Source organism: Molothrus ater, chromosome 1, assembly GCF_012460135.2.
Source record: "Molothrus ater isolate BHLD 08-10-18 breed brown headed cowbird chromosome 1, BPBGC_Mater_1.1, whole genome shotgun sequence".
NCBI classification, from domain to species: domain Eukaryota; kingdom Metazoa; phylum Chordata; class Aves; order Passeriformes; family Icteridae; genus Molothrus; species Molothrus ater.
The window spans coordinates 25,807,109-25,822,705 of NC_050478.2; the positions used below are offsets into that span (position 1 = coordinate 25,807,109).

The 15,597-nt window shown below is 53.6% G+C and overlaps 1 protein-coding gene and 1 long non-coding RNA gene across 2 annotated transcripts; both read left to right on the forward strand.

The window, feature by feature from the left end:
- Positions 1 to 424: 424 nt before the first annotated feature.
- LOC118694449 (uncharacterized) lies at positions 425 to 2,233 on the forward strand. The gene is made up of 2 exons (XR_004981449.2): positions 425 to 1,207; positions 1,566 to 2,233. It is a non-coding gene; the product is annotated as an uncharacterized LOC118694449 (long non-coding RNA).
- Positions 2,234 to 8,670: 6,437 nt separating this feature from the next.
- Positions 8,671 to 13,488, forward strand: DLX6 (distal-less homeobox 6). Its single transcript, XM_036395472.2, has 3 exons — positions 8,671 to 9,467; positions 10,366 to 10,559; positions 12,342 to 13,488. Exons 1-3 carry the CDS (start codon positions 9,107 to 9,109, stop codon positions 12,591 to 12,593), a joined length of 807 nt encoding a protein of 268 aa, XP_036251365.1. The 5' UTR covers positions 8,671 to 9,106; the 3' UTR covers positions 12,594 to 13,488.
- Positions 13,489 to 15,597: the final 2,109 nt, after the last annotated feature.

The following is a 15,597-nucleotide window of genomic DNA, read 5'->3' on the forward strand; positions in this document are numbered from 1 at the left end:
CCCCTCTGAAACGAAGCAGCCCCGACTCGAGGCAGGGCAGCCGCGAGGGGCGACTCGTTTTGCTGCGGGTTTATTTTGCTTCGGGCTGGACAGGGAGATGATTTATTTAGGGGGGAAAATTGTTGTGGGTTTATTTCGCTTCGCTTTTCCCCGCTTCATTGGAAGCATTTTGCCATCCCTTTCGAGAAGAAAACAAAAGTGCTTGCTGACACGACCCCGGAGCACACAAGTTCCTTGGATCCCGGAGAACCAACCTTTCGCACCAGCGGCCCCGGGAATGGCAAGGGAAAGGCGGGAGGCACCAAGCACCCGCTTAGGCAAAAGTTACCATAGAGAAACTGTCCAAGGGAGGCGGGGGCGATTCCCTTCTCGCCGAATTCAGGGCAGTTTTACCAGTGAATTCAACGAAAGAGCTAGTGTCCCATGGACGGAGCTGGGAAGGACAGGGACAGCGGCACCTGAGCCCCGGGATGTCTAGCTGAGCCCCCCTCTCACCTCGGGCCTGGGCTATTCCCTTCCTTCACCCCCATTTCTTCGGGGGCCCCTGATCTCCATCTGAGTAACCAACAGTCGAGCAGGAGATTGGGCACAAATGTGAACAGAAAGTGTGTTTGTCCTTCAGACGGTGTGAGCGCGATAAAAAGTTCACAGATGCCTGTGAGCAGTGCCGGCAGGGCGCCATCCCCTCTCTCTCCAGAGTTCCCCTTTGGCCGTAGGGTGTGTGAGTCTGCATGACCACTTCCCGACCAGCCCGAAATGCTAGGAAATGGGGCTGCCACAAGATCCCCGGCCTTATCCTGAGGAGGTGGCAAACGTGTGTGAGCAAACCTTGTCCCCACACACGTATTTCCCATGGCGACATGAAGTGGGCAGCAGCGTGTGGAAACGAAGTGGGAGCACCCAACTCGGGATGCTTAACCCCGGCTCATCCTCCGTGGACTTTTTCCTCTCCTCCCAGCCCCCAGCTAGTGCATGTGAATTGCTGGGAGTTCCTCCGACCGAATGTGGAGAGCTGAAAAGCAGAAAGCGGTGGTGTTCGGGTTAAACAGACACCTCTGTGCCTGGTAAAGCGCGCCCGTGCTGTTCCCTGCCTGCCCTCCTTTGTGTTATCTCTCATGCTGCCCAGGCCTTGCAGAGTTATGCCGTAGGGGCGATGTCCCACGTTAGAACAATATGAATTCGCGGACGGATCCTGAATATGAATGAGGTATGTGGTCGTCTGACTGCTTTGAAGCCGTACTTCTCCGAATATGGCTTTAATTAAATGTCTTCCGGCTGTAAAAGATTACATGTTGTGGAAAATATATCCTAGCATGAAATTTACTTCCACGATACGAAATTAGGTTACTTATAAATGTCTTCATTTAAAAAGGAAAATCGCTTCTCCTCGTTCTGTTTTCTGTTTTGTTGAACAGAGATCTCCAACGAGGAAAGAGGGTTGGGATAATATATTTATAGAGGCACGTGTAACAAAACCTGCCAGAAGCGGAGTGGGTGAGGGCTGCTTGCTCAAATGCAGACAATTCACAAAACAGGCAAGTTAATCCAGATCTGATTTGTTTCAGATCCAGCTGTCAGAAACCCGGAATACCTCCCGCGCCTCACGCCGCAGATACCTAACGCGCTCTTACCGCCCACGTCCCCCAGTGTCCCTTCCTCCTGCCTTTATTCCGTGAGAGAAATGGCCGGGGGGAGAGGGGTCAGGGAACACAGGTGGAGAAAGGTGACGATCTCAACTCGCGAAATATAATAATAATAATTCTTGCGGTATGGAGGATAACGCCGTGGTCACACTAGGACCAGTCAGTCCGGCAAAGCAGTTTCACTCTGCCAGTGAAACCGCGCTCAGTGTCAAGAGCTTTTCCGCTCCGGACGGTGGATGCGGGCGGAATCCAGGTTGCTGGAGGCGATGCTCTGTTTGTATGTATCTCTTTACGCTTTCAGATACGGGACCTTACCTAGCTAAGTTTCTATGGAGAGATCAGATAATGCATCCCTCCGGATTATCCTTCTAAATTAACTTTTAGATTTGTTTTTATAGTCCGCTGAGACCCTGACAAAAGTGGCTGTAGCTAGATACAGATACGAGATAAACGTATAAAGCAGGCTCATTACACGGGAATAAGTGAAGAACTCTCCTTGCAATCTACTCTAGATAACGAGTCTGCCCGAAGAAACAAGTAAAGCCGAGATATTTACTTCTTTTCCTAATAAATAAACCTCAATAGCTGCATTGACTTTGCGCAGTGTTTACTACATTTCCATTCATTGCTTGGGTAAATGCATCCCTAAAGGCAGAGTAAATAATTGCAGTGATCTCAACAAGGGAAATGTGTAGACATTTGAAGTGTACTAAAAATAAACGAAGGCAAAGAGACTGAAGAGAGAGGACTCCGCGCTCGTTTGCCGTAATTAAAGCCTCTGCTTTCTCTCGCCGGAATCCGAGACTTGCAGAGCGCAGCCGGGGTGACACGTTCCCCGCTGGTGTCACCGGCTCAGCGCACTCAGAGTGGCCGTGGGAGCCGAGGCTGAATCCGGCGTGTCTGGGCTCGGGAGGGCTCGGCGCGGCGCTTGGCTCGGGGTGAGACTGGCCGCTACCGCAGGAGAAATTGCAGCCTCTCTGATGACTTAAAAGAGCCGCGAGTTTCCATTCTCCTCTGAGCCCTTCCAAAATGGGCACTTAAGAGCGGTGGTGGCTTGGGTTTTTTGTTTTGTTTTGTTTTTATTTTTTAATTGCATTTCATCTTGTTCTGCCAGATAAAGGTTTTTTTTTTTTCTTTCATTTGAAAAGAAAACAAAACAACATAAGTCCCCGCTAAAACAAACATCTGCTTCAGCAGCACCCGGGCAGGTGGGGACGCCTGCCAAGTGAAAGCCTCACAGGCGGCGGTCTGCAAACCTGCGGCTGCGTTCGGGGAGGTCCCCTGGCCCTCGCAGGGGAAGATCCCCCCACGCCGCTGCCACGGAGGGGAAGATCCCACAAGGGTCCCAGCGGAGGGGCGAAGGAGGCACAGCCCCCGCTCGGTCTCTTGACGGGGATCACGTATGCCCAGAGCAGGCTTCCGTATGGGCAGAGGGGAGAGAGCTGTCCGCGGGTTTCACTGAAGGCGGTGTGGCTGCACACCTGACCAGGTGCGGGAGAGGCGGGCGGCCGGGGCCTCCGCGGGGGTTCCCTCCTCCAGCTGAGCAGCCACTCGCTTGAAACCTAATTGCATTTTAAAGCAGGTATACACCCCCCCCCCCCCCCACATACACATACCCCCCATCAGGGACAACAACCAACGACAACAACACAACAAAACATTAACCAAACAAAAAGCCCCAATCTGCGACTCTCTACGGAGCCACACATTGAATGAATCTATCTGTAAGGTTTTAATCACAGCCAAGGCTTCGCTACAAATCTGTACAAGAGACAGTGGCTCGTTCCCTCTGGATCTTTCCCCTTCTGACTCCTATTATTTTGACCTAGGCTACAATACAGAAAGCGGCGTGTGTGATCCATCTGCAAGGCTGGGCTGGGGTTTACCCCCCCTCCGCTTCCCTGCCACTTCCTTCACACTCGCGGTATGGAAAGCCATTGACGCCTGCCTGTCTGTTATAATCTTAGTGGGTTGAAATCCAGAGGAGCCTCCGCTCCGCTCTTGCTCTCGCGCTGGCAGCGCTCAAAATTCGCGGTCTCTCCTTAAAATTAGTCTCTTCCAGCGTGAGGAGGTGACCTCCTCTTGCGGGTGCCTTTCCTCACCGTTCAGTTGTTAGGACGATGGCAATACGACATACTAGCAGAAGGAGAGGAGGACGTGTGTTTTGGGGTAAACAGGCTTGAGAGACCGGGAGAAAGAAATATCATCGGCAGATGCAAGGAGAGATATTTTGCTGAGCTTCTGGGAGCTGTAAATACAGCGGGCGAAGCTGCGCTGCCAGGGCAGGACAGCGGCTGCCGAGCCATACCGGGCAGCTGCTCTCACATCAGCGTCGTGCGGCCGCGGACACCCGCGGGGCGGGGGCGCGCCTTTGGCGGCCGCCACAGCCGCGCTCCAGCGGGGAAAGTCCCGTGCATCCGCGGAGGGAGCCTCTCCGCAAAAACGCATCTGGAGCGGATCGCTGCCAGCCGGAATATTTTCTGGCTTTCCGCTTCCCTCGAGATTTTCCACATACTGCTCTGCCGGAGACCTCCGCTCTCCCCCGAGCACCTTTCGAATGCTTTGTGGATTCCGTACTGTTGTTAAAAAACCAGGAGATCCCTCACTAATCTAATCTTTGCCTTTTCCCCTCCCTCCCGTCCCCCCCGCCCCACCCGGCATTTCTCTGCCACTTAAAAAAAATTCTGTTACAAGATCTGATTCACGCGGGTACACGGGCTTCTCGCGCAAAAACACACGAACCTACGTAGTTCCTGAAATAAGTTTATCTGGGACCTTCCCAGCTACTCTGACCGGTGTGAGACAGAAAGCACTCTCCCGGACTCTGGTGTGAATTGAGAAGAGGGGATATATAATCCCAGAGCACACTCCTTCTGGAGGAACCTCGCCTGGGGAACGCTATCGCACCCCTCCCCACGAACCACAAAACAAGATAAACCACCCGAAAGAGGGACTCCGCTTGCAGAGACCACCCTTGCAAACGCCTCAGCAGGACTTCCCGGCAAGGATGGGATGAGAAACGGAAGGGGAATGTTTGTTTTCCCCTGTTGTTGTTGTTGAACGCATGAATGAATGAATGGATGAATGAATGAATGGAACAGAAGGTGCTCGGAGGCATATAGGAAGCTTCTGACCGCTTACATTAACTTCCTATTACACCCTAAAAATAGAACCCCGTTTCCTGTTGTTTGTCAGCTCCTTCTAGCTGTTGTGTCTGTTGTGTGACATCTTTCGACTCGCAAATGTGACCTTAAACCACGCAAACACGCTTTGGCCCTTTGAAAGTATTACCCACAAACGTCATTAAAGCGACGCGGTTTAAGGTGACACCGAAGACCGGTCGCACGAAGTCACCCAGTCCTGGGGCACAGGGAGCCCGGTGCGTGGTGCCACGCTCTCCGCCCGACAGCGGAGCAGGGGAGGACGGCGGGGAGAAGGAAAGGGAGCGTAGCATTGACCCTGCGGCTCTCAGCCAGCCCGGGCGTGCTGAGATACTGGCCCTAATCCCGCTTGGGATGGATGCAAAGGCCTCCTTGCTCTACAGACGAGCGAGGGCTGACTTGCGGAGAGCATTATCTGGGAATATTACACCGCGGGGTGGGGAGAGGAGAAGGCCGGCCAGGGATGCGCGGGCAGGGCCCGCGGGTACGGAGGGAATAGAGCGCAGAACAGTGCACAGGGCATATCCCCATCGCCCCCGAGCAGGGCTGCAACCCAGACCTCCGGGAGCCGCGGAAAGAGCGGGGAAGCCGGGAAGGGGGCTCGTATGCGGTTAATTCCTGCTGCCTTTTCCCAGGGACGGACGTGTGCTCACAGGAGGCCGTGCAGGGGCTCCCGCCCCGGGACAGTGCCCAGCCTCCCCCTAACTGGCACGTTTCCCCATCCAGCCAGGCTCCCGGCCCGTCCGGCCCCGCGCAGATCCCGGGAAGCTCAGCTGAGGCAAGGCAGCTCCCCTCGTGGGCTCCCGCCTCTCACTCGTGACTTCTGCCCGCTCACTTTCGGAGACACTTCAGGGCAAGGGGACTAGGAGGTGTGGGGTGCCCGTCCCCACCCCTTTTTCACGAGTCACCCACCCTGGGAAATTGACACTCCACTGTTCTGATGCGTCCAGAGCTATTGATTCTGGTCTATTTTCTCCAGAAAGAGGCCGATGACGGAGCTCGGCTACGCGCAAATGGGAGCCAGGGAGGAGCGGTGCCCGGCAGCGCAGTGTCCCCAGCGGGAGGGACCTCCCTGTGCCCTGGCATCCCCCTCCAGAGCGCGGGCCCAGGACCTGCCTGAACCTCAGAAAAGAAATATCCCTGCAGCTGCCGCTTCTACCGGGGCACGGCTCGGGTCCCTATTGCTCCCCACTCCACCCCCACGTCCCCCGCGACCCCCGGTGGGCCTAATTAAATTGAGCAAAATTATCGGTGTGAGGTTGGACGGAGTCAACTGTCTTGACGACAGACGAGGATGTCTGAGCACCGCCGGGGAAGAGCAGCGCCGGGTTTCCAGCTCTTCCCTCCGGCCGGCGCCCACTGTGGGCTCGGCGGGGGCTCCGCACCCCCGCGGCGCCGCCGCTCCCCCCGGGCCGCTGCTCGTCCCGCTCGCCCCAGCGCATCTCGTCCGTCAGCTGGGCTGAACGAGAGATGCACAAGCAACTCCGATTGCTGCCTATGGCAGGAAGCAGTTCCCGCAGATTCTCCCTGTCTTTTCTTCTTCTCCTTTTTGTCTGACTCTGACGCCTTATTCCCTCCGCCAAGGCGGCATATAGGTACTATTTCAAAGCGATCTTCTCTCCTGCCCAACTTTCCCCCATTCCGGGGTTAGCATCCATTATGAGGCAGGAATTATTTCGAAACAAGAAAACAACGTGTTGCAAACACTCCCCAGCCTATTTTCTGACATCTTTTGTTATGCATGCTCTTGCTGCTGGAGAAAATGCTAGTATGTGCACCTGCGAAAAAAACGCCTTCATGATGTTAACAGCAAGCTGGAGGGTATAAAGCAATAAAACTGCCAAATGTACCTGTTCCTGTTGAGTACATTACCTACACCTATGAATAAAGAGTCTCAGTAGGAATTCTTTCCTTTCTCTTCCCCTTTTCTCTATATTTTTATTCATTGTAGATTTGTAAACGCCTGGATCGGGTTACCCTTTCGCGTGTTAAAGTGGAACCCTTGTTAAAAGCCGGAGAACAAGGCAAGACACTTACAACTGCATTCAGAGTTACTGAACCGACTCCAAGGGCTCAAGAAGTGAAACAACGATGAGAGGATGGCTAAGGGGGCTCAGAACATCCCAGCCACACAGGAAAAAAAGACATGCCTCCCCCATGCCCCCCTGAAACAAGCCATATGAACTGCAAGCGCAGAGAGACTACGGGTTATGCCCTTCCACCGACAGAGCATCGCTAGGCATCCTCCTTCCCCCTCTTCCCCCCCTCCCCAACGGTCTGCGAAGAGGGGGCTCGCATCCTTCGGCTTCCCAGAGCTAATGATCGGGCTGTGGGGAAGCACAACTCCAAGATAAAGGAAAAAATGAAAAAGAGAAAAAAATCCCAGAAAGAAAAATTGAACCCCTCTAAGTATTTCCACAAGCGACGCGTTAAAAAAAAAAAAATTATATATATATATATACACATATACATAATCTGAAAACCAATCCTCAGGGAATGTCAGGGAATGTCGCATTGAGAGGCAGTGTCAAGACCTGGGATCGGTCTGGGGAAGTCTCTGGGCTGCGCGAGGTTTTGGAAGCAGCGGCTGCTGGTGCCGGTGTTGGTTTTCAAAGCCCGAAGCCTCCAGCCCCTTTCCCCATCTAGAGCAACTTTCGGATTTCTTTAGGCTTAGCGAGTTCCGCAGGGTCCTTCCTACCTCAGTCCTCTCCGGTGGGGTCTGTCTCTGGAGTTCATGCTTAGCTGGACGCGAGGAGATTTAAGCGAGGGAAAGGGGGGAAAAAGAGAGAGAGAGGGGGTGAGAGAGAGGGGGGAGAGAGAGGAGAGAGGAGAGAGAGAGAGAGATCCTCCGCCGTGCTGGATCAAACTTAATGTCTTTCCCTAGTCCATCTTTGAAAGAGAAGTGGTAGTACCACCTGGATGTTCGGATATAAATCCCCTTGCAAATAATAAATGGATTAATAATAACAAGGTATGAAGTTCTTTTTATAGAAAAAAGGAGAGAATTGAAACTAAATGCGGCAGTTAGACAACCATTTTGATAAGAGGATAATTGAGGCGACACTGGTGTATAATTAGAGGATAATTTATGCTATATCCACTTTTATTCCACCTCCCAAAATAAACCCAGTCCATAATCATTACAGGCAAATTGTTCTGAATTTTATAGCAGCAATTTGAACAAAGTACTGCAGTTAATCATGGGAGATTTTTGTGTATTCCTGATTAGAAGTCTAATTGCCTCCTTCCAGAAAGTAAAAATAACTGTAAAACGACTCTATTTTTATCATTAACAATGTTGACAATAAAATAAAATCAACTGGAATTGTAATCTAAAGACAAATTTAGGGCGCAGGCACTTTTTTTTTTCCTTGGGTCGTTTATATCCTAATCAAGCTTTTTGCCAAAACCGCCAACCGCACGTAGCCATTTGCATATATTTGAAAGCCATTACGGGAGCTGCTGCTGCTGTTGCTGCTGCTGCGTTCAGCGGGGAAAAATGCGCTGCGCGTCGCTTCGCCGCGGCGAAAATACCGCGCAAGGAGGCGGAGGGGGGGAGGTGGGGGACGGCGGGGTTGGTGTGCGGGGGGATGCGGGGTTGGTGTGCGGGGGGATGCGGGGTTCGGGGCTGCGGGGGATGGGCACGGGCGCTCCCCTCCTCCCCTCCCGCGCGGGGCGCGCAACGCGCGCGGCTCTGGGGGGGGGGGGGGGGGGGGGGGGGGCGAGGGGGGCGGGCGCGGGCTCCGCGCGCGCTGCCGGCTATGACGTCAGGGGGCCGAGTGACCAATGAGGGAGGCGCTGCCCTCCGGAGCCGAACCATTCGACTCGTGCGCGTCCCTGCCTTGGAGTCGGAGCGCCGGAGCCCCAACTTTCCCGGCTCCCACCTCAAACTGCCCCCACCCTCCACGCCCCCCCACCCCCCCAGGAAAGAAAAAAAACCTTAAAAAAAAAAAAAACAACACCCACCCCACGCGCCGGGGGGATGAGGGAAAAGAGCGGCGCAAAAAAGCGGCGGGAGTAGCCCGCCCTCCCCCTTCACACACCCCGCACACCGCCCTCCCCTTCCTCCCCTCCCTCAGTGAACGAGGCCCCTCGCACAACGGCTCCTTGGAGAGGAGGGGGGGAAGGAAAAAAAAAAAGGCGGAAAAGAAAAAAAAAAAAAAAGAAAAGAAATTAAATTAAATCACCGCCGCCTCTCCAGCGGTGCCGCGGCGGGTAAGGGGAGCGGCGGTGGCTGGGCAGAGAGGAGGCAGAGCGCGGGGGGCGAGCCGGGGAGCACCGCGCTCTCCCTCCCAAACTTTGATGATGACCATGACTACGATGGCTGACGGGTTGGACGCGCAAGACTCCTCCAAATCCGCCTTCATGGAGTTCGGGCAGCAGCAGCCGCCGCCGCCGCAGCCGCCGCCGCCGCCCCACTCCCAGCAGAGCTCGCCGGCGATGGCCGGAGCCCACTACCCGCTGCACTGCCTGCACTCCGCCGCCGGCTCGCACCCGCACCACCAGCATCACCACCACAGCTCGCCCTACTCCGGCAGCGCCGGCTCCTACAACCACCGCTCGCTGGCCGCCTACCCCTACGTGAGCCACTCGCAGCACAGCCCTTACCTCCAGTCCTACCACAACAGCAGCTCGGCCAGCCAGACGCGGGCGGACGACGCAGGTGAGCCGGCACCGCTTCCCGAACCCGCTGCCAGCTTCTCCCCCCGCTCCCTGCATCCCCGGGCCTCTTCCCGGCCCCCCCTCCGGGCACCTGCAGAACGACCCCCGCCGTGCCCCCCGCTCCCGCCGAGGCAGGCGCCAGCCCCGGGTGCGCGGGACGGCGGGAGGAAAGGCGGGGGGTGCCCGTTCCCGCGGCCCCTCCGCGGGCCTGCTGCTGCGGTACCGGCGCCGGGGCCGCCGCGCTCCCTCCGCGCCAGCGGCGGCTGCCGGCGCTACCGCGGCGCTGCCAGCGGCGCCTTCCCCGCTCGCCCCGCGGCCGGCGGCGAGGGGCTGCGCTCGGCGCTCCTTTGTTACGGCGGGACCGGCTTTAGGCAAAATTCCTGCTAACACCTGAGGAGTGAAAGTTTCCAGGCGAGCGGGTCGCATTCCGCTCGGGGGCCGTCTGATTTATGTATTTCTTTTTTTGCAGGGAGACGTACATATCCATCCAGAGGGGCACGGGAGGGGTGCGGGGGGGAGGGAAAGCATTGTTAAAAGTCTCGGACTGGTGATTCACTGACCACCAAACTGGCGACGCGAAGTCAATTAGCCGAGTAAAACCTGGATGGCCCTGGAACGAGGCATACCTTCGCAAAGCCAGCGCTGCACTTTAAATTTTAAAAAATGTTTTCTTTTTTTTTTTTTTTTTTTTTTTCTTCCCGGGAAGAAGGAGAGCGTGCCCACCATGCCCGGACAGCTGTTTTTTCTCCCGGTAGCTCCCAAGCGGCAGCCTGTGCCTGCGCCTGGAGTTAAACAGGCGTCGGGACGGGCTTTGGCGTTTTCAGGAGCCGTGGCAGCCAAAATACCCGCGTTTAATAGCTAAGGAGGGTGATGTTTCAGCTGTGTTGTTTTGCTTGCAGATCAGCAAAAAACCACAGTGATTGAAAACGGTGAAATCAGATTTAATGGAAAAGGGAAAAAGATTCGGAAGCCTCGAACCATTTACTCTAGTCTACAACTCCAGGCTTTAAATCATCGCTTTCAGCAGACTCAGTACCTGGCACTTCCAGAGAGAGCTGAACTGGCAGCTTCATTAGGACTTACCCAGACACAGGTAATTACTGGGAATTCCAAATCACTGAAACCTGCTCGAGCAACAAAGGCCAAGCAAAGTATGATGCTCCCTAAACATTTTGGCCTCTGTCGGGAACGGTAGAAAAGGTAAAGCACACGGTTCCCGTCTCTCCACGCTGGGATTTACCTAACGCGCGGCAGAGATCGGGCAGCCGCAGAGAGAGCTGAACGCGCCCTTCCCTCAGCCGGCTGCGAGCAAGCGCTCCCTTTTGATGCCACACATGGTATTTTAAAATTGCCTATATTTTCAGATAATTCCGGCACTGAGATGCAATTGCCCAGCTGTGAAAAGGAGATCAAAACAAAGGCAAGGAATCGCTGGGCCTGAGGTAGAGCTGAAAGCAAAGCTGCCTCGTCGCAACGTTTATAGGTAGAGGGGAAGCAGGAACGCGTTAGGAAATACCTGTTAAATCAATAGTTAATTCACCCTGGATGACTAACGCAAATGCAGTGGTTAGCCTTGGGCAAAATGTACGGAAGGTGATAATAGATCTGAAGATCAAATACAGCCGTGTACAAAATTATGGCAGGTTAAGCCATAGTTAAGTGTGGTTGGAGTAGCTGTGCTATTCTGCTAATTTAAGCTTGAAAGACATACGAGGCATTACAGGCTTACCAGGCTGGGGTTTGTGGAGAAGTGCTTGGATAGATGGGATCAATCCGGGCAAAATGTTATCATGTGAATCTATGAGCCCAGCAAATAACTTCAGGATTTTATCAATGTCATTGGTAACAGCCTCTTCCAGACAGCGATTTTTAAATCCTCAGCAAACATTAGTAACGGGAAGGGGCCTGATGGTTTTGCAAATGGGATTTTAGTATCCTCAGCATGCACGCTCTGTCTCACTGTTGTCTCTCTTTCTCGCTCGTATGCATAGATTTTTTTTAGGGGCCCGATCCTGATCTTGCAGCCAGAGAAGACCCCCTGCTCATCCCCTAACATTATGATTGCAAAGTTTGAGAGGCCAAATACGCATGGGAAATTTGTTTTCTGTTTGACTGATTAAAAAAAATACATTCTGTATATATGTCTTACCTATATATAATTGCTATGATAATTCTGACCTGCCAGTGGGCCTGATCCTTGCACACCTTATCGAGTGCAGGCTGCCTCCTCGGGAGTTCTGCTGGGTTAGGAGCAGGATGAGACCCAAAGCAATGTTGATATACTATTACTCACAGAAAAAATACAAATATTCTTTCTTTACTAATCCATTTTAATATAAAGCCGCAATCCTGGTACTATTATGCCTCCTCCCCTGCCACATCAGCATGGACTGCTTGATCTGATCGTGAGGATTTCAGAAGCACAATTTCTTTGTAAGATGCCCTTTGTCTATTGGCTCTTGTCTCCTGGCACAAAATCATATGATTGCCCATGTTTGACAACAGTTTGCCCGAACGATCAAATGACCTCCAAAATTCTGAATGAGGTGCTAAAACGGGAGACCTCAGAGCATGTGGTCTGCTCAGGGAAACAACAACGTGGCCTGCTCGGGAAAGCCACGTCCCAGGTTAAAACCTGCATCCCTCTCGCTTTCCAGCTCTGCTCTGCCTCCCCTGTTCTCTCCAGCTGCATCCAAAGCCCGAGAGCAGCCGTAGCTACCCCTCCTTCCCTTCTCCCCATTCCCAGCTCCACACCCGACTGGCGTGTGCCCTCAAGACTCCCCCCCGATTAGACCCCCGGCCCCCAGGGTCTTCCCTGCCGTGCCCTGGGCGCTGACGGCAGCCTAATATCTAATATCTGCGTTTCGGTTTACAGGTGAAGATCTGGTTTCAGAACAAGCGCTCCAAATTCAAGAAGCTGCTGAAGCAGGGCAGTAACCCCCACGAGAGCGACCCTCTGCCCGGCTCCGCTGCCCTCTCCCCTCGCTCTCCAGCTCTGCCTCCAGTCTGGGACGTTTCAGCCTCTGCCAAGGGAGTCAATATGCCTCCAAACAGCTACATGCCTGGCTATTCTCACTGGTATTCTTCTCCACATCAAGACACAATGCAGAGACCACAAATGATGTGAATTGTCCAAGAGAAATCATCTCCCAAGAACGCCTCGTCTCGACATGGCAAGAAGTTCCCCTGCTTTGCCAAGCCGTGCCAGCTAACAGGCTCTGTGTGAACTTGTAGATGCGGCAAAGAGACAGAGTGGCTTTATTTTTTTTTTTTTTTTAAGTAACCTCAGCGATTGATCTTGAACAGAAAGACACAATTTTCATTCTGGCGCACAGAAGACACTTCTCTTTAGGATATTTTCCTTTGGACTCCAAGGCACCAGCCTCTTTCTCTGTGGAGTATACGTCAAAACAAACTTTTTACAGACTTTGCCCACAAGAACCTGAATCTACCATGGCAGCCGTTTTTACTTGTTTAATGAGCTAAAGACATTACATGATGAAAGAGAGACTAGTCAGAGCTCCTTCATTTTTATTCACCAAATCCGAACTGGGGAAAGGATTAAAAGACAGAAGAAGTGATTTTTTTAAAAATTAAGATTGGGGGGGAAAAGGAGAACTGGTTGAAAAAAATGCAAATATACTGTGAGATTGGAACCTTACCACGAAGCAAAATCTGCATGCTTTCTCAAAATGTAATGGGCTGCGGCTCAGAAGAAACCACCGTCTCTCACCCGAAGAGCCCCCTCATCCGCACAGCCCCGCACCCGCACACAGCCGGACAGACTCCCGGAGACGAGCAGGAAGGACAGAGCGAGGGATTCGCGGCCGGACCCGGACCCAGACCCGGCGCCGCGGGCTGGGGAAGGGCGGTTCAGCGCTGCCCGGCGGCAGCCTCAACCACTGAGCGAGAGGGACCTTTCCCCGAGCAACCTTTCTGTATATATTGTTGAATTTTAGTTGTACATATACTTTGTATGTTTTTGTCTTCTTTCATATATAGAGTAAAAGCCACAAAACGCCCGCCTGGCTCCTATTTCTCTTCACCTTAGCGGATCCCCACCTGCCCCGACTTGCCCCCCAGATCAGCCCGGGCAGAGGGATCCTTGTGCCCAGCTTGCCTGAGTGCACAGACACCCCTACCAAAGCATATATCTGCAAGCAAAGAAAGAAAGGATGAAGTGGGGTGGGGTAGCTGGTGGTTTAGTTGGTTTTAAGGCTACGGCTTAAAGACAGCAGGTACCGAGTCCACAAAGATACGCCTAGACGAAGTTGCTAATCCCCCGGCCATTTCTGCTGCGATTTTACTGCTCCGCTGCTTAGCTGAGCTTTCTCGCCGAGGCAAAGCTCAGAGCCCTGTCTTTCTTCCCAAAGGTTGGAGACTCCAAATTATTAAGAAAGGAGGCGCCCTCCTTTGTTTCAAAGAGCAGACAATGCAAGCTGAGGAATGTTTTGCAAAGCCCTGAGAGGTGCCCAGGCACACAACACGCTGTCCAGCCAGCTTCAGCCGCACCGGCTTGTGGAAAGCACAGCAACAACTGACAATGAAAAGCCTTTTCCTCATCCAAGCTGGGTGCCCCATACTGCGAGAATTAATGGCTAGAGACCTGGGCATCCTTCAAATTATGAACCTTGAAACCACTGAGCCATTTATCAGAAGTCAATAGAGATCCTCAGAGTGCTCCATATAATGACAGCTACATACAGTCGTGCAAAAGGACAGTCACTATAATTAGACACAAAGCAAAGACTACTTACCAATATACCAGTTTTTTGGGGGGTGTTTTTTGGTTTGGTTTTTTTTTTTTTGAGCAACTTCCACGCTCAGTCAGTCTTCAGAGTGCTTTAAAACCGATCAGTCTTGTCATTTTCTACCATTCGTATTGTTACATTAGGAAAAATGTTTTCTTTTCTTTTTTTCCCCTTCCCACTGTGAAACTTTGGGTTCAGAGCTCCCCAGGATCAATTCTGAACAAAGCCTCCAGCTGCAGTGCCATCCAATTTGAAGCAGACATTGGGGACAATTTAAGGTTTTTATCCACAAGAAGGTTTTTTTCCATTCTCTTAAATGCAGCCATAATTAGAGTAATTTTTCATGTAGCCCGCTGATTACAGCGTTTTTACCGTCAAAGATAATTACCTGTAATTTTCTTCCACTTTTAATACTAAAAAGCCATCTTTATTTAGATTCAGGAACAGGAAAGGCGAAACAAAAGAGGAAAATTATTCTGTTATTCATACACAAATTGCAGAGACGTAGGGCCTAAAATTGAAAATTAACCAAAATTATAATGCTGAAAAGAATGGAAGAGGCTTCAGAAGTACAGCTGGTAGTGGGGCTCACTGAATTATTCAAATGACACTGGAGAGAAAGCTACCATACATTTAAACCAACAGCATTGTGTGCATCTTTCAGAAAACCCCGCTTTACACCGCCCTCCCCCCCACGCCGGCCCCTGTGCGGGCTCCCCTCGCCTCGCGGAAGGGCGGCGGATGCCCCGGGGAGCGAGTCCCGCAGCCCGGGGAGCCCGGCCCGGCCCGGCCCGCACGGCCCCCGCAGGCGCTTTAACCCTTTCGCTGCGGGCGCCCCGCGGGGTGGCGGCGGGCCGTCCGTCCGTCCGTCCGTCCCGGCGCTGGCGGGCACGGGGGGGCGGGGAGCGGGGGATTCTCTGCCCCTCGTGGGCTTGCGGGGTCTCGTCCTCCCCCGCACGCCGCGCGTGGGTGCCGGCGCGGAAAGCCTCTGGCTGCGTCGTGCCCTCCTCCCCCGCGAGCGATTCCTCAAATAGGCTCCGAGAAAGCCCAGACAACAAGCGAGCGAGCGAGCAAATAAACGCTAACAATAATAATAAAAGCCCCATTAGGTTAGTGGCGTGGGAGAAGGTGGGAAAGGTAGGCCTTCCCGGGAGCGGGGTGGGAGTGAATGGCAGCGGCGGCTCCCACTCGCGCGGCGGCCGCCCCGGGAGACTCTCGTGAAACAGCGTCATCTATGGATGGAGCCCGGCAGCTCCCCACGGCAGCGCCAAACCTGCCGCCGCCGGGCTGCCAGCGCCGGCTCCGCCACCGCCCGCCCGCCCGCCGCCCCGGGAGCCGCGGAAAGGCGCTGCCGCCGCCCCGGGAGCCGCGGAAAGGCGC

Excerpts from the sequence above, each read along its gene's own strand:
- DLX6 (XM_036395472.2), top strand. The coding sequence starts at position 9,107 with ATGATGACCATGACTACGATGGCTGACGGGTTGGACGCGCAAGACTCC. Across the intron at positions 9,468-10,365 it reads GACGCGGGCGGACGACGCAG|ATCAGCAAAAAACCACAGTG; the intron begins GTGAGCCGGCAC and ends TTTTGCTTGCAG. Across the intron at positions 10,560-12,341 it reads TAGGACTTACCCAGACACAG|GTGAAGATCTGGTTTCAGAA; the intron begins GTAATTACTGGG and ends TTCGGTTTACAG.